General features: G+C 34.6%; 1 protein-coding gene across 7 annotated transcripts in view; it reads left to right on the top strand.

The window, feature by feature from the left end:
- SNTG1 (syntrophin gamma 1) overlaps nucleotides 1–14831 on the top strand; it is an 867628-nt gene that overhangs the window by 669118 nt on the left and 183679 nt on the right. For all 7 annotated transcript variants that reach the window (XR_011421293.1, XM_023648630.2, XM_023648636.2 and 4 more), the window contains one exon: nucleotides 6462–6591. Coding sequence is in view for 6 of the 7 variants with exons in the window: in XM_023648630.2 (XP_023504398.2) it covers nucleotides 6462–6591 (130 nt within the window). In the remaining variant the exon portion in view is untranslated. The remainder of the gene's footprint in view (nucleotides 1–6461; nucleotides 6592–14831) is intronic.

Here is a 14831-nt window from a genome sequence, read left to right as displayed (position 1 = left end):
ACTCCTATTCAATATTGTACTAGAAATACTAGCTAATTAAACAAGACAAGGAGAGAAAATAAAAGGTATGTAGATTAGGAAAGAGGAAATAAAACTGTCTTTGTTTGCAGATGACATGATCATCTATGTAGAGAATCAAAAAGTATCAACAAAAAAATCCTGTAACTAATAAGTGAAAATATCAACGATGCAGAATGCAAAATTAATATGCAAAAGTCAATCACTTTCTTATATACCAGCAATGAACTAGCAGAATTTGAAAGTAAAAACATGATACCATTTACATTAGCACCCAAATAAATGAGATAGTTATAAATGTAAAAAATATATATAAAAGATCTATGTGCAGAAAATTACAAAACTCTGATGAACAAAATCAAAGGAGAATCAAATAAATAGGGGACATTCCGTGTTCATGAATAGGAAAACTTGATATTGCCAAGATGTCAGTTTTTCCGAACTTGATCTTAGATTTAATGCAATCCCAATTAAAATCTCAGCAAGTTATTTTGTGATTTTCTGGAGAAGCAAAAGACCCAGAAGAGCCAACATAATATTGAAGGAGAAGAAAGATTTGAGGACTGACACAAACTGACTTTAAGATTTACTAAAAAGCTACAGTAAAAAAGACAGCATGGTGTTACAAAAGAATAGGCAAATAAATCAATGGAACAGAATAGAGAACCCAGAAATAAACTCACATAAATATAGTCAACTGATCTTTGACAAACAAGCAACAGCAATACAATGGAGAAAAGAGAATCTTTTCAACAAATGGTGCTGGAACAACTGGACATCCACATACAAAAAAATCAGTCTACAGAAAAACCTTGCATCCTTCACAAAAATTAACTCAAAGTGGATCAGAGACTTGAATGTAAAACAAAATCTTTAAAACTCCTAGAGGATAATCTGAAGAGAAAACCTGAATGAACTTGGGTATGGCAATGACTTTTTAGATATAACATCAAAGGCATGATCTATGTAAGAAATAATTGATAAGCTGTACTTCATTAAAATTAAAAACTTCTACTCTATAAAAGATAATGTCAAGAGAATGAAAAGACAAGCTATAGACTAGGAGAAATATTTGCAAAAGACACATCTGATAAAGGACCGTTATCCAAAATGTACATAGAACACTTAAAATTTAACAGTAAGAAAACAAACAACCCAACCAAAAAATAGGCCAAAAACTTTAGCAGATATCTCACCAAGGAAGATATATAGATGAGAAATAAACATATAGAAGATGCCGCACATCATATGTCATCAGGGAAATGCAAATTAAAACAAAAATGACATACACTACACACCTACTAGAATGGCCAACATCCAGAATGCTAACAACACTGAATGCTGATGAGAATGTGGAGCAATAGGAACTCTCATTCACTGCTGGTGGAAATGCAAAATGGTACAGCCAGTTTGGAAGACATTTGGTGGTTTCTTACAAAACTGAACATAACTTTTACCATATGATCTAGTAATCATGCTTCTTGGCATTTACCCAAAAGAGTTGAAACTTATGTTCACACAAAAACCTGCACATAAATGTGTATAGACGCTTTATGCATAATTGCAAAACTTGGAAGTGAGATGTTCTTCAGTAGGTGAATGGATAAATAAACTGTAGTACATCCAGATAATGGAATATTATTAAGAGCTAAACAGAAATGAACTATCAAGCCATAGAAAGATATGGGAGAACTATAAATGCATACTAGTAAATGAAGGAAGCCAATATGGAAAGCCTACTCACATCATATGATACCAACCATATGACCTTCTAGAAAATGTTAAACTAGGGAGACAATACAAAGATAAAAAGTGGTTGCCAGGGGTGGGGATGGTGGTGGGTAAAGGAATGAACCGGCAGAGCAGAGAGGATATATAGGGCAGGGAAAATACTCTGTATGATGTTATAATGATGGATATATGTCATTATACATTTCTTCAGACGCATAGTGTGTACAACACCAAGAGTGAACCCTAATGTAAACTATGGACTTTGAATGATAATGATGTGTGTCAATGGAGGTTTGTCAACTATAACAAACGTACCGTCTTGTGGGCAATGTTGATATCAGGGAGGCTATGCATGTGTGGGGTCAGGGAGTCTATGGGAACTCTTTTTACTTTCCCTTCAATTTTGCTGTGAACCTAAAACTGCTCTTAAAACAAGTCTTAAAAATGTGAGGTATGTGGGACAAAAGTTGCCATCTTCATTTTATACACAGAGAAATTAGAGGTCAGAGAGTTACAGAAAATTGTTACTTGACACAACCTTGTAGATAATAAATGGAGTGAGGTTGAAAGGCATTTCAGACAAAGGGAATACTGGGAGGACGGACAGTTGCATAAAGGTACAGGGCTTATTTAGGGAATGATGAGTTATCATGTTTCAAATAATGAAACAGATTGGTGAATTTCAACTTTTGAAAATTGGTAACAAAATGGTTTGGAAGAGCTCCTCATGTACTTCATCCAGCAGTTTAGGTTTTGAGCCTGAATGATAAAAGATATGAAGAGTTAGTGAACCAAGGTAGCATATGCGGAGCAGAAACAATCCTGAATTTGCTGTTTGTGAACTGAACTCTATGAGAAATAGAGTTAACTGCTGAAATCAATAACATGAGTGTATCTTTTTATTTTTTCTTTTCATTCATCACCTCCCCAAATAATTAATAACCAAATCAAGTAAATGGCTTATTTTTAATAATATTTGAGTCAGTGTTCTCACCTACATACAGAGTGAACCACTTTCTTGAAACAGACCCTTATCGTTGTTCATCTTGAATATTTCAATATGCTTCTTACATTACTCTTGCTTTCATTATCATCTTTTCCATCTTCTTCACCACCGCTGCTAGATCTTTCTAAAATACAAATATGAGCCTGTCATTTCAGCACTCAAATGTTTTTGTTGGCTCTCCCTGACTTGCAGGATTAAATGTTAACTTTCAAGTAGAAATGTTGTAGCATGGTTGCAAAGATCTTAAATGATTAGGCTTTACTTTGTTGCCAACTTTTTCGCTTGCCTCTTCCTCATATCCATGTTGCAACAAACCAAACAACCCACATTTCTCTCAACATGTCACACTCTTCATGCTGCTTTTTAAATTTGATTTTGGATTAATTATCTCTTGTCTAAAATATGTGCTTTCCCTTCTTTCTTTTATCTAAACACTTCAACCAGTAAGATCCAAAACTCTGGAGTAATTTTAACTCTATCCTCTCCCTCATATTTCATTAAAAAAGCAGTCATTAAATCACATCTTTTCTAATGCCTTTATAAATCCCTTGAATTAATTGTTTCATTTTCATTCTCACTAGCACACGTTTATCTTGGTTCCATAACATATTATCCTAACTGGTCTAACAGGACCACCCACTCCACACAAATCTAACCATGGTAGTCCTCTATATAAAGTTCAGCAGTGTTTCCCTGGACTTTAAGCTCCTTGCATGACATACAAAGGCCTCCTACTCCAAGCCTTCCTGCTTTTTCCTGCTGATCTCCTACACTCCTCCTCATGGATGTGGCAATCTGGCCATTCCAAATTTGCATATTTTAGTCTCTGCAGCTCTTGCTCTTTGTGCTTGAAATGCCTACTCTCACTGCTTTCTCCTATTCACTACTCACAAATTTAACATCTTCCCACCTATATCTTCATATAGTATAAAATCAATAGTGAATCAGAAATGTATGTATATCTATGTGTATGCATGCTATATTGAGAGTTATTTGTGAATTTTTATAGTGAGCGGTATGTTTATCATACAAAGGAAGACTAAATTTGTATTTTTAATGAATAAACCTACATTGAAATTCAGCAAATTTTGAGAATAATATTCATTGCCAGAGCAATGACCAAGAATCCTTATAAAAATATAAAAAATATTAAGCAAAGAGTGGAAAAAATAATCTGAACTCAAAACTTCAGAGTATCAAACTCTTTAATTATGCAACTCTTTTTCAGCAGGTATGGGGGGGTTGGTACTAAGTATCATAATTTTGTCTAAGTATCTTCTAAACTGCTACAAATTTTAAGGTTTAATATCTCACAATACTAGACAAATGGATATGGAGTCTATTGATTTCAGAAAGTATACCATCAAATAAGAGGAAACAAAGAAGTTTTGGGTCTTTTTTTAACTATTACTGATTCTATCAAGTAAAAGAATTACATCTTCTAAAAGCTATAAATAAAAACAAAAGCACTGCAGTTCCTCCTAAGTGCTTGATGAAACAATAAGTCCATGTGGAGACATTCTTACTAAACACTCTCAAATATTGCAATTAAAATGACACATTACTGGATTATTCAAGGGAAAATTATTCCTAGAGTTCCAGTGATATGGGAAAGTATTTGGATCCCACAAGTTACTCCATAAATACTTGTTAAATATGTAAAGTACGTTATTCTCATTTTCCTTTCAGAGAAATTGAGCCACAACTAAGTGGACTAATTTGCCTAATGCTGTCATTTACTTAACAGTAGAGGCAGAAATATGACCCAGACTGTAACCTATCAGCCTTTATGTAAGAGGTCAAATGGAAGCAAAAAAACTGCTCAGCTGCTATGCTTATGTTCATGAAAGGGTTTCCGTCAAATCAACCTGAAAAGTTGAAACAGAATTTAAAAAGTAATATATATGAACATATAAGCCTGGATTTATAAAAAAATTAGTACCTCAGAATTACTCTGTGTAGGAACTATGTAACATATATGACTACATAGACGCAGATTTAATCTGCTGAATTAACTTTAATCTGCGAAAAATATTAATTAGCCATGATTCATTTAAAGCAGAGAGAAAAATATTTTCAAGACATGCTTTAATTTATGGTACATGGAGCAATGGTTATGATAATCAGAGAGCAGAAAGAAATGTATATCACTAAACTCAAATTCGTTCTCATTTTTCATGAACGGTTGAGCTGTCTGGATATTTTAAATGTCTCACTTACTGTTGAGTAGCAAAATTAAAGCTAAGAAAGTCATGTAAAGTTTTAATATTCTTTTCATGGCATGCATGATTTATCTTGTCGCAAATTGAGAAGAACATTATTTCAAAGAGACGGACGATAATTGTACTTCCTATGGGCTTTTCATGTACTTTTAAGATAAAACAAAAAAGCATATTTGAATGCTTCCCTGTTATCAGTTGAAAGAGCTTGGGCAAGGACATGAGAGCAAATTTCTTCAAAAATATTAATAATTTGGATGCAGAGTACCTCAGAAGCTAAAAGCTAACGATGGACTGGTTTCGTGGGAAGGGAGAGTGCCACAGGCCTAGTGATGAAACTGAGCCCAACTTATGCTCTGTGGGGGTGTCCTTTGGTGTTTGGGGAAATGAAATCATGTCTAATATCCAAAAATACCTAGTTAGAAAACTCAAAAGTGACAGAAAAGTTAATTATTTGGAGAAAAATACATACATTTATACAATTTGCATAGCTTTGAATATTGAACTACAGAATTTTTCTATTGCTTCATGATTGGCTGGGATTTAAATACAGTTTGTGTATTTTCTAAAGTGCATTGTATTGCACAGCAGAGTAATTCTCAAGCATGAGGCATTTAGCTATTTCCATTCATTTTGGAATTTTTATCAATTCCTGTCCATTAAGCTTATATCTGAACATATGAAACCTTGATACGGAAAAAAAAAGGTAAATCATTAAAGCTGTAGGGAGCTGCTTTAAATTCAACAGCACTTTGGTGAACAATTTAGAATGGCATCATTTAGTTTTCTCCAACAACAGCAACAACAAATCAACGAAAGACCATCGGGATATTTAGACTGGCCATTGCATTTTAAAGAAAAGTTTGGTTGTAAGTGAAATGCATGACATTCACATAAACTTAGAGCATGAAAATTTGGACCTGAGGAGTAGCTATGAACCTCTTGTCTCGAACCATCTTTGAGAAGATAAATAAACTGAGATTAAAAGTGTTTTAATAACGGGCAAAATACTACTGCTCATAACATCAAGTGATTTTTTAAAAATGATGTTTAATATTTGTGGGGTTTTTTTTGTGATCTTTCCTTTGTTAATCAGAAAATGCATTGAAAAATGTCAAGAGGAGATGATGGTAGCTGAAATAATAGATAAACTTCTATATAATTTTGTGGTAAACTTGGAAAAGAACCTTTCTGAAATGTTTTAGATATTCTCCTATTTACATAATACATATTTTACATCTCAAAGTTTCTCCAAATTTATCTGAGTTTCAAGATACTTTCTATCAATTCAAGATTATATGTTTTCTGAGTTTATCTTTAGTGTTCCATTTAAAAACAGAGATATTTACAAAGAAAAGTAAGCAAATGTGAATCTGAAGCTGCATCTGTACTGTTTGAAAGAAGAGCTTTTCAACAGATACTGTTTCAAGTTAAAAATAGATAAATGAGATTATGGTTTGATCTGATTTGTTCTGACATGTCCACAGGCAGAATGCTTTTCAAGTCATTGCTGTGGATGGGGTCTGCAGTGGGATTATTCAGTGCCTCTCTGCTGAAGACTGTATTGACTGGCTACAAGCAATAGCAACTAATATTTCAAACCTCACAAAGCACAACGTAAGTAGTGATTCAAGGAGTCCCTGGCCGTAGAGTTTCTCAGCCTTGGGAAATTTCTTCAATATTTATATGTAACCTTGCATCAACTGCTTGGTGTTTTTTTAAGAACATCAATCATGAAATCTATTCTAGAATACTTACTGAAAGAAAATCACTTTGTCCTGAGAGTTTCAGCCTAATTTATCAGTTCAAGAATACTTTCAAATGTAGGATTCCACTCACAAACATCCTAAACATCTACATTAATTACATAAGTGAAAATATATATTTAACATGTAATTACTAAACATATATAAACATACATATATACATGCATATGTAATTATATATGTGTATATATATACTCAAACATATATATGTAAATATCTATGTATGTATAAAGATATACGCATTCATAAAAACATTCTGCACTGAAACAGTACTGAATTTCAAGAGAGTATTATAGATTTTCCTTTAGTGATTTTAGAATTGCAGCTAGGCATGTCTGAAGGGGTAGAAGGGAAGGATGAAAAGATTTAGCACAGAGACTGAAGGCCTTACCTGGGACTACACTGGCACAGGAACAGTCAGAAGACATCATTCTGGGATGTGGTAACTTGACCATTAGAGCTATGTCTATATTACTAGTAATGGCTTCTCTACTTCTCTGTGTTTGTACTCAACCTTTTCTCCTTTCCCCCTCCTGTCTCTTTATTATCACTATGTTCTCATTGCCACGATTCTTTAATAACCTAATCAATCCTTTCTCCTTCTTGCTTCCAGGGAAAGTATAGTCTAACAAAATATGCAAAACCTTAAACCTAGTTTCGTGGAGTTTTGATATAGATCATTAAAGAATATTTGATCTTAACTAAAGATTATTCTGGTTAAGAAAATGCTAGATAAAATCCATGCTTTTGTCTTAATACTCTCCTCTGTCTGCAACTGTCCTATGCTATGTTGGAGTATTTAAGAAGTCCTAAGGAAAATTCAGAGGTCTAATATACAAAAGGTCAAGCAGAAATGTATAACTCTTTCACTGACTCATAAACATACAAAACTCTCCTCACATAAATAACCCTTTGGACCCAAGTATCTTTGCACAAATTTTGTGTTGAAATCTAAGAAAGAATGTGACAAATATTTTTCTCTTAAAAATAGGTGGGCTCTCAGCCATTAAAGACAACAATATTGTCATACATGGCAATGCAAGAATCTCCTTGGTGGATGTTGAAGGGATTATCTGGGAGTGGCATCGATAGGCATGGGATATGTATATATTCATCTTTTCCTAGTAATGCCAAATGTTTTCCAAATTGCTGTGTAATTTACCCCCTTACTCTTAGTGCCTGACAGGTCTCTGTGTACAGATCACCTCAACACTTGGTATCATCCTGTCTTTTAATTTTTGATTATATGGTATGTGTGAAATTGTGCCTTGCTGTAGTGTTAATAAAGGCAGGTGGGTTTTTCTCACGGTTCCTGAATAGGTGCAACTACACCAAGCCTTACCCAGGGACATCACTCAAGGAGGCCTGGCCAGGGCATGTCTGGCTTGGGCAAGAATGACTCCCCCAACACTCAATCTTTGCGAATCTTGTGGTATCATCATATTGGAATTGCAGTAGATGACAAGAGATTTCAGACTGACAACAGAAATGCAGTTCTTGTCTGAGGATCATGCGTCTCCTCCTCATCCTTTCCATCCCTTATAGGGATGTACTAGGGTTAAAGAAAAGAGAAAAATACCTTGTGAAGTATTGACTCTCTATTTCATTACATGCAATAATTAGAGTGCCTCAAAATGAGCCCAGATTAGGTATTTATATGACAAAATTTTTTTTAAATGAACAGCATGTTAAATTTTAAATCCAATGTTTTACTCTTTACATAGATCCAAATTGACATTGACCTGAAATCCTGATAATACTCTTGTGAAAATTGTTTCTTTGGAATGTATGTTCAGTTAGAATGCTGTGGTGCAGAAAGCAAGCATATGAAAAGTCAATGTTTTATTAAAAAAAGAGTGAAGATGTGAAGGTCTCTATCCTCTGTAGGCACAAAGAAGGCCAAGCCAAATTTTACTGCTTGTTCTTCATCCTTGCTATAAGTGCTCACGAGGAATCTTAGGAAAGCAGACAATCTTTCTGTCCTACGTTGTTTTAGCTGCTTGGACATACACACATCTGGCATGATAATGTTACTGTATGAAAGGTCACCTAGTTGTTCTTCCACTTTGCTGTGTTTATGTTCTAATCACGTAACATTTGATCTTGAAATCACTTCTCACTCAAAAGTACTAATGATTACAGCATACCCTCATATAGATATAGTGCTGCATGCATGTGGAAAACTTATTAGGCATAGTAACAATATGTGAGGTTAGTTAATAATATGTGAAAGTTACATTGACTTCAGTAAAGGTACAATGCATTGATGATACAGTTGATATGGTTGATTAGTATGAAGAAAGAAATTAGGCAGATCCAGAGTAGCTAGAAAACTTCTGTTTATCATGGTCAGATATATATTCTAGTTCTCTTAATATATCTTGATTCTAAAAATACATGAGAAATAATACCTTGTAAAATGATGTATAACTTTTTCTATATTTGCAAATATTCTAAGGTCATCTAGGCTTATATAAATCTGACTTTGAATAGTTTACCTGCTATTAGTAGGTGCAAAAAGAAAAATACTGACATAAATATCTAAGAAAATTCCACTCCAGAGATTAACATACATAAAAATAAATTTGAAAAAGAGGCCAACTAGAAAACACATATAAAATAACTTAAGTAAAGAAAAAATCATGTAATTTAAATGATGCACATGTAATGATTAGAAGGAAAAGAAAAAATATTAAAATCGTAACGTTATAGAAATTTTTTTATAATGAATCATGTTTTAGTGTATAGACCAATTGGAGAGTAGATAGAAAAGGTTAAAAGAAAGCAAGAGAAAAGAAAAAATCCCAGTGCTAGAATCAGTGGAACAATGCACTAACCATTTTCTATTCTCTTTGCTCATTAATTCCAGCAGTAATAATTCCAAGAAACAGAGAGATTTTATACCTGTTTCATGTGGAAGTTGCATGTAATTATAGTTGTTATCTGAAAATTTTCTTTTTGCACAAGGTCGTTGAATGTAATGGTTAAAAATATTCAAACACTTATTATTTTAATGTTATTTTGTAATTATTCAGGGTGGCTTCAAAATATTTACAATGCATTTAATAAATGGTATATACTAGAAGAGGATGCTTTAGGGACTTGTCTAAAATCTGTGCTTGCTCAGAAGCCCATTCATTTTACTTCAATTATATGCTTGCACATTGGAAAGGGAGAAATGACAGAGGCTATGGTTTAGTGGGGTAAATTCCAGCTAAAGCCTAAACAAGTTCCCATTGGGTATTTGCTGTTATTTTAGGTAAAATAGTCTTGAATAGATTTATAAGGGTAAAATTCATGAATTGTAAAACAGTATTTGCTTCATGTTAATACTTTTTATATTTTTTCTACCTTTCATTATTTCATCAGATATATGATCAAATATCTGTAGAAAGTTATTAATTTTTATTTCTATGATCAACTCATATTAAATAACTGAAGATCTTAAAATATGCTCATGCTGTAATGAGAGGAATCTTTTGGGAACCTTGGGAGGGGGTAAGTGTACTTGCCATGTAGAAGAAATATGAATTATTGGGGGCCAGTAGGCAGACTTTGATAAGCTAGGATGGCTCCCAATTATCTTCACTTCCTGGTGTTTATACACTTATGCAATCCTCTCCTCTTAATTGTGAGCTGGACAGTGAGCTTAGAAGTAGATGTTTCCCTGTCAAAATTTCAGATGAGACTGCAGTTTCAACTGACTCTTGATTATCACCTTGTGAAAAACTCAAAGAGAGAGAGGACCCAGCTAATCCATACCTGGATTCCTGACCTATAGAAAATATGAGATAGTAAGTGTTTTGTAAAGTCCCTAAATGTTGGAGTTGTGTTATATAGTAATAGGGAAAAATCTTGGTAGCTTAAGACAACATAAATTTCTTCTCTCACAGTTCTGGAAACCAGAAGTCCAAAATCAAGCTCTCATCAGGGCTGTGTTCCCTCTGGAGGCTCTGGGGGAGAGTCCTTCCTTTTCTCTTCCAGTTTCTGGTGGCTGTCAGCATTTCTTGGTTTCCGTGGCTCATGGCCACATCACTACAGTCTCTGCCCTTATGTTCACATCACCTCTTTTTCTGGGTACCTACTCTCCTTTTTGTGTCTCTTATGAGGACACTTGTCATTAGATTCAGGGCCTGCTCAGATAATACAGGATGATCTCATCCCAAGATCTTTAACTTAATTAGACGTGCAAAGATTTTTTTCCAAATAAGAAAACATTTGCAAGTTCCAGGGATTTGACACAAATATCTTTTTTTTTGTGGTGGGGGAAAGTCCTTTTTTGGCTCACCATAAGAACCAATACAGCAGATAAACAGCATACTTAGATTCAGACCTTAAGTTCTGTCTTAACTTCCTTGGCAGTATTTTTAATATCAGTTGCGTTTTCAAAGTATTTATTCTGCACTGCTTGGGTGTAAGCCCAGAACTTCTCTCAGTTCACACACGGAAGTGGGCATCTTCTCCCACTTGCTCCTCTGTGGGTTTTCCTTACACTCTCTGGCTCCCAGGCAGCTACTGTCCTTAATATTTCCAGAAAGTTAGAGTGCCTCTCCGAGTTTAGCTTCCTGCATTTTTGTACATTTCTCATGTTTGGGCTCTCCTTCATGGCAAAGTAGCACAGAAAAAAAGAGAGCAAACATAATGAGGATCCCTCCTATAATGAGGATCCAATTTCCTATTCCCTTTATTTTGAAGGGTGCATTATCTCTTGGGGATTCTAGGTGCTCACATTGCCACTGCCTCCACTGCAGAAGCTCCTTGACAGACTGGCCCTGAAGCAGAGTCAGGAACAAAACAGGGAAAATGTCACAGGTGTTCTTTCCAATCCCACGACTCTCAGGGGTTCCCTTCCCAGGCCTCTGAGCAGAAAGGCAGGCTTTTCTAACAGTTTTGCTCTTTGTGATCTAATTTGTCTTGACTTCATGTCAACTCTGGAAGATAAAGGAAGGAAAAACAAGACAGAAAAAAAAAAAAAAACAGAAAACAGGAAACCCACTGGAATCATGTTAGTCATTATTCAACTTTTACTTCTGGCCCCAGAGTCATTGATATTATTTACTTTAAAGATTTTTGAGCCAGTTGACTTCTATTTTGTCCAATGTATTTAGTTGTGATCAGTGGGAGAAACAGGCTGCAGTGGGCTTATTTCTTCTTGGCTAAAACTGGAAGCAATAGCTACTTTTAATATAGATAAATGTAAGCAAAAGGCAATTGAGAGGCCAGCCCACTGGTGCAGGGGTTAAGTTCATACATTCCGCTTCAGCGGCCCAGGGTTCGTGGGTTCAGATCTCGGGTGCCAACCTACATACTGCTCATCAATAACAGTAACATGCTGTAGCAGGTGTCCTACATATAATGCAGAGGAAGATGGGCATGGATGTTAGCTCAGGGCCAGTCTTCCTCAGCAAAAAGAGGAGAATTGGCAGCAGATGTTAGCTCAGGGCTAATCTTCCTCGGGAAAAAAAAAAAGCAATTGAGAAATATTTGCAGTGTATTAAAAGAAAATAATTACTATCCTATCTTGACATACTTTGGAAATATATTTTGAGAATCAAGGCAAAGTTAAGTCATTTTCAGTCAAATAGAAAAAGAAAATTCAACAAGAACATTCAATAAAGGAAATATTGAATGGAGTTTTTTAAGCAAAGAAAAATAATGCCAGAGAGAGGCTTGGAGATGTGAAAAGGAATGAATAGTAAGGAAAATGATAAGCATGTAGGTGAATCTGGATGAACATTGTCTGTATAAAACAGTAATAATTTTTTCTTGAGGTATTTAGATAAATTGAATCAAAATACAGCAAAAGCAATATCATATATGTCCAAAGGAAGAAAAAGTATTTAATATTCAACTCTAACATGTCAAAAATAATTGCTTTATTTACTATAAGAAGCCTTAACTTAATAGGGTATGTAACTTCCAAATTAACAAAGTACAGGGGGAAAATAATGTTAATAGAGTAAAAGAAGACCACAAAAAAAGAAAAGTAATGAAAAGTAAAATAAAACAAGTTGGACAAGTAGGAAACACACAGTAAGATGGTGATGTAAATCCAAAAATATTAAGTGTTAACAGTATAGTTAAATAGATCAAACTGTCTAGTTATTGTCAGACTGGACAGCAATAATATCAACAACAATAACATCCATATATATATGGATCTCTTCTTACAAGAGAAAGTATAAAATGAAGATATTAGATGATGATGATAAGGATGAAAGTAAAAGGATAGAAAAATACAGTTCAAATAATAATTAAACGTCTGGGAGCCTTACAAATAACAGTCAAAATATATTTCATGGCCAATGTATTACTAAAGAAAGAGATGGTCACTTCATAATAATAAAAAGTTTAATTCACTAGGTAGAGGAAACAAATGCAAATATTAAAGTCACATGGAATCCAAAGTACCTACTACATGAGACTGAAAACTAAACTGAAGAGAAAGGGAAAAAAAAAGTGCTACCCCAGAGCTAGAACCACAAACTAATTAAGGCATTTTTATGAGGAAAAGCAAAGAAATATAAGGGATTGTGGAATCACAAAACGAAAATAACAGATTCAGGCTACTTCTTCATTTTAGCCTGTCATTATCACATTCTTCCATCATACACAAGTGGAAATCTCCCACTGAACTATTTATTGAACTGAGTAAGTCTGGGATGCCTCCCCAACTTAAGCCAGGAGTGGAGCTCACTTTAATTCTCTCTTTTCTAACACCTATCAGCTTCTCTCACCGGGAGTCCTTAGGGCCAACATAGTTCTGCCAAGATTCTCACCATCCAATATCCATCCCACATATACCCTTTAAATGTTATCTGCCACAACACAAAATGAATAACTATGCATTCATTTAAATAGTTCCTAATAATTTCTAATCTACATGTTACAAAGAGTAACTGAAAGCAAATTTGAAAATATTATTTAGTCAATAAGTCAAAATTGGCATTTAAACTTTTGTTTCTTTTAACCAAATTTTCGCTCTGCAATGAGCAGAATAATGGCTCCCCAGAAATGCCTACGTCTTAATCCCTAGAACCTGTGAATATGTTATGTCACAGGGCAAAGATTTAAAGTTGTGGATGGAATTAACTTTGCTAATCAGCTGACCATAGAATAGGGAGATTAGCCTAGATTACCTACATGAGTCCAAGGTAATTATTAATGTCTTTAAAAGTAGAAGGAAATAAAATGAGAGAACCATGGAGATGGCAATCTGAGAACAAATAGGCCTGATATTGCTGGATCTGAAGATGGGAGAAGGAACCACAATCCAAAGAAAGCAAGAGGCCAGTTAAAGCTGCCACAGACAAGGAGGTGTCGCTCCTCCAGAGCCTCCGGAAAGAAATACATCCCTGACAACATCTTGGGTTTATCCCAGTGCAACCCATTTCAGACTTCTGACCTATGGAAATGCAAGATAATGGATTTATGATGTTCTTTTTAAGCCATTAAGTTTGTGTGGTAATTTATTATTGCAATAATAGAAAATGAATACAGCATCTGTTTATCTTCAAATAAACCCATTGCATTTTTTTCACTTAATGGAGATCTCATCGTTTAATCTGAAAATCCTACCTTTACTCTTATCACATTTAGCTTTTTCAAAATAACCATAAAATGCACTTGTGTATATCAGAATACAACCTACTGGCTATATTATTAATTACTCCAATTATAAAGCAGCCTATAACATGTTTTCAGTCTCTAGATCCTTTGAAAACAACTAACTTGCAATAATATTACAGGAAAAATTACCATAATTGTTGAGTTAAAACACATGGAACAAAGACTGTCTTTGGAGTTGGGAAGAGTGTCTGTCCTTCTCAGTGTTGGCATGCATGGCTAGAAGCCTTTAATTTACCAGAGAAAATGAGGTAGGGGAAATGGCATGCAGAGTATGAGAAGAACTGCTGCAGCCTGAAGAGCAAGCATGACTGGTTAAATCTTTAGGAGGTCATACCTGAGAAAGATGATGACTGGAGTCAAAGAGTCACTGTGAAGAAATGAGGTTGAAAGTGCTGGCTGACTAGGAGTAACAACAACAGCATTGGACCTGAGAAAGGAAATGGTGCATCCCACTTGAGGTGG

Source organism: Equus caballus, chromosome 9 (genome assembly GCF_041296265.1).
Source record: "Equus caballus isolate H_3958 breed thoroughbred chromosome 9, TB-T2T, whole genome shotgun sequence".
Classification (NCBI taxonomy): Eukaryota; Metazoa; Chordata; class Mammalia; order Perissodactyla; family Equidae; genus Equus; species Equus caballus.
This window is presented reverse-complemented; position numbering and strand designations above follow the sequence as displayed.